The 10,075-nt window shown below is 45.3% G+C and overlaps 2 protein-coding genes across 3 annotated transcripts; one reads left to right on the plus strand and one right to left on the minus strand.

Annotated features, from left to right (window-relative positions):
• Positions 1-890: 890 nt before the first annotated feature.
• LOC101754350 (protein LNK2) lies at positions 891-6,860 on the plus strand. Of its 2 annotated transcripts, XM_004968755.4 has the most exons (11): positions 892-1,205; positions 2,825-3,194; positions 3,333-3,450; positions 3,580-3,685; positions 3,777-3,872; positions 3,951-4,046; positions 4,553-5,263; positions 5,366-5,523; positions 5,886-6,028; positions 6,121-6,207; positions 6,315-6,860. In XM_004968755.4, exons 1-10 carry the CDS (start codon positions 1,176-1,178, stop codon positions 6,204-6,206), a joined length of 1,914 nt encoding a protein of 637 aa, XP_004968812.2. In that variant the 5' UTR covers positions 892-1,175; the 3' UTR covers position 6,207; positions 6,315-6,860. The 2 variants fall into 2 exon arrangements, with proteins under 2 accessions (XP_012701807.1, XP_004968812.2); XM_012846353.3 differs by lacking the exon at positions 3,951-4,046 and having other exon boundaries at positions 891-1,205.
• A 497-nt stretch (positions 6,861-7,357) lies between these two features.
• LOC101754751 lies at positions 7,358-9,348 on the minus strand. The gene has a single exon (XM_004968756.2). It carries the CDS (start codon positions 9,208-9,210, stop codon positions 7,582-7,584), a length of 1,629 nt encoding a protein of 542 aa, XP_004968813.1. The 5' UTR covers positions 9,211-9,348; the 3' UTR covers positions 7,358-7,581.
• Between the last annotated feature and the right edge of the window lie 727 nt (positions 9,349-10,075).

Below are 10,075 nucleotides of genomic sequence, written 5' to 3' on the forward strand. Positions count from 1 at the left end.
ATTTCATTCTTATTTATATGGGCTGTCTTGGAAACATCAACATGAAACTTTCCATCGGGATTAGCCTTAGAGCAACTCCAATCCCTGTTCGACTTTCAAAATCCACAGAAGTCAAATGGAGGTATGCTTCCAGAGCTACAGCGTAAACATCGAGTTGTAGGATCCGCATCCTCAGTAAAAAACACTGCATATCGGTCCTCCCTCTCTTCCCTGTACATAGACATATTTTATTTGGTTACGTGAGAGTGGAGGTCACCATGCACCATCAGCATTGTTTTACTTGTCTTTGCCCTTGTTTAGTTCACCCCCAACTCCCAACTTTGGTACTATGTAAAAAGAAGATTCCCCATCACATCAAACTTGCGGTACATACATGGAGTACTAAATGTAGACGAAATTAAAAACTAATTGCACAGTTTTGTTGTACTTTGCGAGACGAATCTTTTGAGCCTAATTAGTCAATGTTTGGACAATAATTCACGAATACAAACAAAACGCTACAGTGTGCTATAGTGCTGTAACAGTAATTTGACACCTTCAAACTTTGGCAACTAAACAAGACCTTTGTTCGAATGGTCTGCAACGTACGAATTTTGTTCTAACAGCTAGTGTTTAACTGCGCTAGTGTGAATGTTCGATTGAAAACACCCTCGGTTTGCTTTTCACACCACTGTAGCTTCTCTTAGTTATCTTCTATCTACCGGAACCGGGAGATAGATAGGAAATCCGGGCTGGAAGCCTACGCCACCCAACAGCCCGCTAATCCATAAGCCCGCTAACGAACCCCGCAGCCAATCAGCGCGTGGCATTTGATCGAGCTCTCTCGGCCACTACCCGAGATGTGCCCTCGCACACGTGGCTTTCCAACTCCCCACCGCAGCCGCCTGCCCAATCGGTGGCACCCACGCGTTCTCCCTTCCCTGGACTCCTCTCGGTGGGTGGAGACTGGAGAGAGAGAGGCGCCGAAGGGGCAACGGGAGGAGAGAAGAAGAAAACAACTCAGCACGGGTGGTAGAGGAGGAGAGGAGAGGAAAGGACGGAGAGGCTGCGCCGTGCCGGCGAGTTGGGGTGGATTTCCGACGGCCGGAGATGCGACCGTCGGGACCCGGCGGGAAGTGCAATTCGGACTCGGGTTCGTGGGCGGCACCCGCGGCGGCGGCCGCCACCTGAGCAGGATGTTCGACTGGAACGACGAGCAGCAGCAGGTGTCCCTCCCCGTCTCCCCTTTGCATCATAATCTAGGATCTTGCGCTATGATTGCTCGCGCGACTGGATCTACTCCGGCTGTGTGATTCGTCGCGTCATTCCGTGCTCCACGTGCTTTAATTAATTAGTTTTAGTTTGGATGTGGTTGTTCCGGAAGGAAATTTTGCCATTCTTCCACTTCTGTTGGGGGTTTAAGTTGTCGGTGTTGGAGGAGCAGGGGATTTCGAGCGGAAGCGTGGTGCTACGGATTGTTCCGTACAAAAAATTTCACGCTTCCGCTCGCTATCTATTGCTCCTTCACTTTCTGTGCTAACAAGCATGGTAAAAGGAACAATTCCGCTTGGATTACCTCTACTTTTGATGATTTGAAGCTTGTAACGTTGTCTAATGCGCGGAGCAGTGTTGAAATGTTGGGAATTGTATGTTCTATAGGAAAAGGGAGTCTTTATAAGTTTCATGGCTCTTAGGATCTAGTTTCTGAATGTTGCCTCCATAGTTTGTTGGAAAAGAAATCTGTAGTGAACTGAGCCGATAAATGTTTTACGAACATAGCTGCTGAAGTGAACCGGCAACTGGTTCTGTAATAAATCATAATGAAAATTTTGCTATTTTGCTCTACACATTTTGGTGCGTGCAAATAGGTCACAACGTTACTCAGTTGTTTTTATATTTCCATGGAAAAAGGATCAGTTTATTCAGGAAATATAATTCAGACATTCTCGTATGAATTTAAAGATATGGCATACAATACTAAAAACTCTGTACCTTCAGTGATAATTTCTGATATGGTGTTGCTTTGTGCTTTGATTATTGCTTTGAATTTTTAATGGAACATTTGACTATGAACTATGCACTGTTTATTATCGTTAAATGCTTTAGGCACTCCTTTATAGATTTTTTATGTTGTCCTTCTGGTCACAAATCAATGTTTTAGACAGATTGGTGTGATCTATCCCATGACGAGATTTGCCTTTTTCATTTCTCCGTGACAGATTGAGTTTTAAGTTCAAATTTTCTGAGCAAATAGAGAACACTATGCCCTATGTTTAAAAAATACATTAAGATTTTTTTTTGATTATTTTCATAGGTTAGGAACATTTACTACCAAATTGAAACTTCATGAAAGGCAATCATGAAACACTATTAATCTATTTTTCTAGCGTTTGAAATCTTGTTCAAAGTTGCCTCATAAATTTTTGAACTTAAAACTCAACCTGTACATGGAGAAACAAAAATGAACAATCTCATTAGGGGGTAGATTGCACCAACTGAAATAGTAAATCTGCCTCTAGTTTTTTTCTGGCCAGTCTGAATATTGAAAAAGATGTTCACCAAGGACTGAGCACATGCATTCTATGGTGTCTACATTTTTTGCTGGAGTATTTTTTATATTAGACAGGGTTTCAGTTATACGATATTATTTTTTACTATTTTTCAATTCGATTTTGTAGTATAATATATCCAGATTATGTGATCCAGAAACTTGGACGACTGGCGCACTGGTTACTCTTCCAGAAGATGAATTTTTATAATTTAAATTTGTTTTCTCATGTATTCTTGGAGCTTTGAGCACTGGGTATGCCCATTTTTTCATTATTCCATTCCCATTGAATTGCAGGTAGGGGATGCAATATGGGCTGAGTTCAATGATAGTGAAGACCATATTGTGCCTTACCCTAAACATGCAGAAGATAGTACGTTAGTTAGGGTTGGAAATCACAAGAACAATGATGAAGAGGCAGCGAGTATAGCGGACATTACTAAACATTCTGCTGGTGATCAAACTGAACTTCAAGGGATGGAAAAGCAGCACGCAAATCAGACAAGTGCACATTTTTCAGCTACACGACTTGACATGGAATCCTGGCCTGATCTCCCTTCTCTTAATCCTGCGCTTGATAGAAACTATAGTGATGATAATATAGCATCTACGTATCTGGATTTCAGTGCTGAGCCCAGTTTACAGAAAGTGACCGGAAATACTACAGGTTCATTTCTTCTTTCAGCATTCTGTGCTGCCAAATATTTATCATATTTCTGCTTTAATGTGGAAACTTCTACTACAATAGTTATCATGCCTTTATGAAAAATAAGAAAATTACATAGCTTCCTTAATCTGTGTACAGTGCAGCTGGATGGTGAATCTGAAGTGTTTGGTAATGATCACGAAGAAAAGAGTAGCAGCTTCCTTGATTGTGACTGGGGTAATATTGGTGACTTCGATGATTTTGACCGTCTATTTAGGTATGATTGGAAACTCAATATTTCTTACTCAACTCACGAGTTGAATTTGCAGTCATTGACTCTTTCATGACTTGATATCACTATCAACCTCCTAATCTTATCAGGTGATTTTATTTTTATTTTTTGCAGCAATAGTGACTCCATATTCGGTAATGAAGTGGTTGCCAACGACAGTGATTTTCTTTCCGCATCTTCAGATATGATGGATAATGTTGTGCAATCAATTCCGATTCCAGTATGTGGATGTAGTCCTTAGCGTGCTGCAAAATTCCATGTTTTTTTCTGTTGCACATTCTACTCACTGCGATTTGCTTTTGTTTGTTTAGCAAGTACCATTGAATAAACAACCATTATCTCATCATGGGCCTTCTTTGCTTCTGATTAATGAAATTTCTGGTGGCATTACCAAACAAGAAAACAAGGTACACAAATAAATGCATATACATATGTACACTTTTAGCAATTATTTCTTGGCTACTCTTGTTATGCACTTTTGGCAGGTAGCAGATGCTAATGCTAAATCTGGAGAGCAAGTTCAGAGTAAAAATCATCTGACTTGTGAATATTCTGGAAAACCAAACCAGTTCTCGCAGGAGGTAGAAGCCATATGGTGTACCCTGTCAAACTTTTTATGAATGAAATCACTTCTGAGCTTTTGTATCAAACTGTACTAATTAATATGCTGATGTTTGATGTTTCTTATTTGGATTTATGCCATGAAACAAAATTGCATTTTACCACTTAGGGCAATGGATTATAAAGAAATAGCTGGTCACAATTACAGTGTGAATCTGATTACAAACCGATTTTGGCATAACTTGAGATCTTTTGTGACAATCTTGTTGTAACAGTGTGATATGGCATATTGGAAGCCTGAAGTTGCTTCAATTGGTGCTCTGAAGTCTGCAATAGAAGTTTTTGTTGCTTTCGAGTACATTATGCACAAAGCATAGCTTTTGTTAGGAAAAATGGGCTCAAAATATGCCAAGTCTATTTTTGTCTTTGTTATCTCTTTGTGAAAGCTATTTTTAGATCCTCTGATTAATCTGCTTAACTCAATTAGTACTTTGAGTTTTCCTTAATTCAATGTGAATCAATGTAGGGAGATGTGCAGAAGAGACCAGTGAGATCACGCAGAAAACAGGAGGAAAGAGGAAAAAGTAAACTATCCAGCGATACAAGTGGCTTCTCCCAGAGCAAAGTACAGAATCCATCAGCCAGTTTGCAAGCTCCTATGCAACCTGTCCAGACTCCTCAATATGCACTGTTCCAGGATAGCAAAAACATGGGGCAAGTTCAGCATTCTAATCAGTTTATTTGTCCTGGATATGGGTATCCTGCATATCCATTTCCTACTATTCCATTAGTGTCAAACATTCAAGCTGAAGACCATCAGAGGAAACCAGCTGCTACAAGTTACCAAACTTCAGCAGATTCTCCAAAGCATTCAAGTTCCATAGAAATGTCACAAGATATACCATCAAGGCCACTGAGGATGACACCAAAAGAAAAGATTGAAAAGCTTAGGCGCAGGCAGCAAATGCAAGCCCTAATAGCTATTCAGCAACAGCAGCAACAATTTGGTCAAGAGGGTTCTGGCAGTGACACAATTGTACTTCAACCATACTCCCCGAGGAACAAAAATGCGGATTCTTTAGGGAGTTCAATTGTCATAGATGAAAACACAAATAAGGACTTTTTGCCTGAGATGATCCCAACAAGCCACGACGAGGTTCACAAAAGTTTTGCAATTTCAGAAGATCCCTTTATAGAGGAAAAAATATATTATCAGCTTCAAGATGCTCTTGGCAAGGCAATTTGTTCTTCCCTTTCAATTTAATTGACGCTTATTCAGTTGCTGAAGATGTTCGCCAGAAAAGAAATTAACTTCATTTTTCTTACCTTTCTCACACAGTTGGATACCAAAACTCGACTATGTATTCGAGATAGTTTGCTTCGTTTGGCCTGTAGTGCCACAGAGAGACAAATTGCTGGTGACAGGAGTAGCACTAACAAGACTACTAAAGATGAAGATGAAGCTTCAGAACATGACACATCTACTAGGAGAACAAGGTAGATTATTCAACAGAACATGGTTTATTAACGTGTTTTGGTATTATTTTTTTGTTAGCTATTTGTCAAGTGATATTATGCAAGGTTTGAGTGCCATGCCAAATGTGTTCGAAAAAGAAGAGCAAAGCAAAGGTAGCATGACGAAAAGTGAACCAACCCCTTGGGACCGCTGCGAAAAACACCATCTGATTTCAAAATAGCTTGATCTAATTAAAAAATTTCCCCTATTTTTTTATGCCACATCTGACCAGTGACATGTTTTATGTGCGTATGTACACTTGAAGTACTAGTAGTTTATAGTCCAGTTTTTTAATCACTGAAAGCTTTCAGAATGACTCGGTCCGTCTTTTGCATGATCTCAGATCTCCAACTAAGGAAGCAGAAACAACAACAAATCCAATTGATCGAATAGTAGCCCATTTGCTGTTTCAAAGACATTGCTCTAAGGTTGCAACAGCAACTAAAGAAGAAATCATATCCTCAACACACTTGAAGATTGAACCTGGTGAGTTACCTATATGTGGCTTAAATGGTATGTTACATATATGCTTGCACAATGAACAAATATAATCCTTTTGCAAATTTAATAATGTGCAGAGTCCAAGGTACCCTTGGAAACTCCTAGGGTGCCATCAGAAGATCGCAAAGACAAGCAAGAAATGGTGTTGCAGCCGTCACAATAATGTGAGATGTGCTATAGTAGAATACTTTGCTCAAATTTAAGATCAGGATTCCTTACTTGCATTTGGCAAGGCTTTGAATCTAAAAACCATCTTCTAATGAGCATGCAGATGCTGATCAATGAACTGTTAGACGCCAACTTGATAGCAAATCAGTGGTGGTGGTGATGATGGCAATCTGCTGATCATCTGCGGCACTGGAGATCATTACCTTGTGTACCATGTAACCATTTGACCATTGTAGCATCCTTTTCCACATCCAGCAAGAACATCTCAGACTGGATAGAAACCTGCGATTGTGTGTGAGCCCTAAAAAGAGCGAACTTGGCTCTGCCGCTCTAGACATCCTTTTGCTTAACTCGATGTCCTCTCCAGTTTCTCAGGGCCATTTTTTTCCCTCTGTAGAGTAACCGTCCCATGTTTTCAACTAGTTGCTTCCTTGAGAAAATGTTGATGGCTCATAAACGCAAGTGTCTCTGATAGACTGATGACACGTAGAGTATTATTTTAAGCGTTTTGACATACGGTTTTAGAGTAGTGTGAAAATTGTGAATGATTTTTCATGAACAATGGGTCGTTATTCTTAGTGCTAGATAGTTGTGGCATTCTTGGTAAGCTGTCCAACCAGCATGGGAATATTTATTTTGGTTTTCGCTATTGCTATTGATGTGAACTCTCCGATGGTTCTATTCCTACTTCTACTGATGGGAAAGATTTCCCCTTCGTACTCTCGCCGTGTTTTTATGTTTTTTTACATGTGATAGTAGCTTGTCCAATTTTAATCAAGTTTATGGAAATTTTTTTATCGAGTTTATATACTTATCCAGGTTTGACTTATGATAAACTTAATATAACATATAGAAAACAGAGGGAGTATACGAGAACACTATCCATTCCAAAATGAACGCGAACTAATGTTGCTAACCTCCATCCTAAAAAAAATCATTCTAAGTTTGTCTTAATTCTAAATTTTGTCTGAAGTCAAATTTTCTTAATTTTGATCAAATTTATAGAAAAAAGTATATAGGTATATTATAAAAATGTATCTCACGATAATTCTAATGGCACTTATTGCGTATACTTAGAAAAATTTGACTTAAAATAATCCTAAAATGTTCCTAAAACAACTTGTTTCTTGTTTTTGGAAGGAGACAAAAACAAGGGAGTATAAAATATCCATATAAAAGAGTTATAAAATTGAAAAAAAAGAATGGTCTATTCAACAAAAATCGTGTCTATCTTTTTCCATGTACAAACGGCAGAAAAAACGGCACTCCTGATACGCCGCAGCAATCACCCTCTGTATGTATTCTATACAACATTTATCATGTCAACAAAGCGAAAAAATTGTTTCAAAGATCATCCTCAAACACTCACGTTATGATAGTCTCCTCGGTCCCGTCCCTGAATCCGCCCGGTGGGGCTGCCTCTTCGCCGCCAAGTGGGCATACGCCTGGCGCAGCTGGCGGCGGAACCGGGCCATGTCCAGCCGAACGTTCTGGCCATCCAGGTAAACCTGCTTGGTGACCTGCCACCCCTTGGCGTTCACGATGTCCGGGTCGGTCAGGACCGGGTCGTCCTTGGCGTACTGCCCGCAGAGCGAGCTCTCGGACGGCAGGATCTTGTACGGCATATAGCGCAGACCCAGCCGCCGCGCCGGCTCGCCGTAGTACGTCTCGGCGGCCCAGTCGGTGCCGAGCGGCACCACCTGGATAAACACGGAGCCGGGGCGCATGAACAGAAAGTGGGTCATGGCTGCGCCGTGCACGCCCAACATGACGTCCGACGCGTTCAGGGCGCGGTAAATCTTGGCGAGCTCCGTGTCCTGGCGTGGCTGGAGTTTGGCGACGCGGAACCCGGCGCCCTCCGCGGCGCGCACCAGCTCGGCCTCATTCTCGATCGCACGCGACCCATTCCGGGAGACGATCACGAGCCGTGGCTTGTCACCCTCGGCCGTCTTGGTGCGCTGACTCCTCCTGCCGCCACGCAGTTGCTGTTTCCTCGGTACTGTCGCCGCCGCAGCAGCAGCTTCCTTCTCCTCTTCCTCGATGATTGTCTGGATGCGGCCACGGTGAGCGTCGTCGAGCATCTGTCGGAAATCCTGGATTGTCTGGTTGGCTGGCATCCGCGCGGCGTCGATGGCGAGCTCATCGTGGATGCGCAGACCAACGACGGCCTCCGGGAAGCAGTGCGTGCGGCGGTCGTTGGCGAAATCGATGGGCGGGTAGTCGGAGAGCTGCTCAACGATGTGGCCGTACTTGGTCATCCACCAGTCGTGGTACTCGACCATGACGAAGACCACCTTCTTGTTGTAGTGTCGCGTGGTGATGTAGAGCGGGATGATACCGTCGTTGAACTCGTGGTACACGTTGCCGGTGTAGCCGCCGGTTGAGAAGACGACGGCGGGGACGTCGTGGCAGACGTCGCAGTGGGCCGGCGCGGCGGCGTCCCTGTCGGGCGCGGAGCGGAGGCGAAGCTCGTCGATGGTGCTCATGATGCTGGACTCCCACTTGCGCGTGTATGGCCGGATGCGCTCTTCGGCGGCAGCGGCCCGGGACGAGTTTGGCCGCAGGAGCAGGAAGAGCGAGTTGGAGGCGGCCTGGGTGCGGACGTCCCCGCGCATGACACAGACGTCGGTGCGGAGCGCGGAGCGGTCGCAGCAGACGGTGCCATTGGCGACGTCAGCGCACAGCGCCGCCGCCTCCTCGTCGGGCCGCGTCCTCCTACCGAGCTGCAGCAGCTCGTCCATGGCGGCGGATATGGGGCTGCCTGGGAGCAGCAGCAGGAGGCAGGATACGAGCGCGAAACCAGCGAGCATGCGGAGCAGCGCGTCGTGGCCGTGCTTCCGGTGGTGGCAGGCGTAGTCCGCCAGGCGGCCCCGGAGCTCCTTCATCCTGCCGCCGCCGCCGCCTCCGCCTCCTCCCTCCGCCTGCAGCGGGTCCTCTGCCGCCACCTCGACCTTCCGCTGCTGGTGCACCAGCAGGCTCGCCCGATGGTGGTGGACCATCTCGATTCTCAGGAGGGGTCGAACCCAAAACGATCAGAACTCAAGACGGAATACAGAGCAGGAAGCAGAGCAATTTGGGGTGACGAACGCGTAGAGCAGGCAGAGTAGATTCCTTTGGATCCTGGATGGCGTGGTGGCGTAGCGTTCTCGTCGCGTCTTTTAAATGTGTGTGTGTGTGTGGGGGGGGGGGGGGGGGGGGGGGGGGGGGGAAACAAAACCCCGTCTCTATTCTATGGCTTGCGGGGTAAGCGGTGGGGGGGGCGAACCAAACCGCGTCTCTATTCTATGGCTTACGGGGTAAGGTAAGGCGACACAACAGGGAAGGCTGCGTGGCTGACCGGAGCCGGCTGGCTGGTCGCTGGAGATAGACTGGCAACGCAGCGGGTGGTGGCACCGAACGAACCAACCTGCGTGGCGCGGTTGGCGGCGGCAGCAGGCGCAGGAGGAGCCCCGCATCCCCATCCCGCTTGCCGTCGAGCTACAGTTGGGACTTGGGAGCATCGCAGGCAGAGGCAGGCAAGCGTTTTTTTGTGCGTTTCTTATTCGTTTCTTTTCGGGGGTTGCACCATATTTGCGTGGGGAAGCGTGGTGGTATTAGCTGTACACAAGTTCGGACGCTGGAGTCGGGTTGGGTGCGCCTGGATTACGCTGCCGCCTACATGTGTGATCCTTCCGTTGGGAGAGCGATGTAATCCTGCCGCGGCCGATTGAACCAACTCACTTACCGTCCGTCCGTCCGTCCATGATACGCCTCCTCCAGCGGCCTCACGCTCCCTTTCTTTTTTGGCGGTCAACCGATCTTCAAAATATAATTTGGCCTTGTTTAGTTGGTCAAATTAGGAAGTGCCAAATTACTATGCTGGCA

This window comes from Setaria italica, chromosome V, assembly GCF_000263155.2.
Source record: "Setaria italica strain Yugu1 chromosome V, Setaria_italica_v2.0, whole genome shotgun sequence".
In the NCBI taxonomy this organism is placed as follows: Eukaryota; Viridiplantae; Streptophyta; class Magnoliopsida; order Poales; family Poaceae; genus Setaria; species Setaria italica.

Bases quoted from the DNA above. Each gene is read 5' to 3' on its own strand.
- LOC101754350 (XM_004968755.4), top strand. From the start codon at position 1,176: ATGTTCGACTGGAACGACGAGCAGCAGCAG. The intron at 3,195-3,332 runs GTTCATTTCTTC...ATCTGTGTACAG, and splicing joins AGTGACCGGAAATACTACAG to TGCAGCTGGATGGTGAATCT. The intron at 5,264-5,365 runs GCAATTTGTTCT...TTTCTCACACAG, and splicing joins TTCAAGATGCTCTTGGCAAG to TTGGATACCAAAACTCGACT.
- LOC101754751 (XM_004968756.2), bottom strand. From the start codon at position 9,210: ATGGTCCACCACCATCGGGCGAGCCTGCTGGTGCACCAGCAGCGGAAG.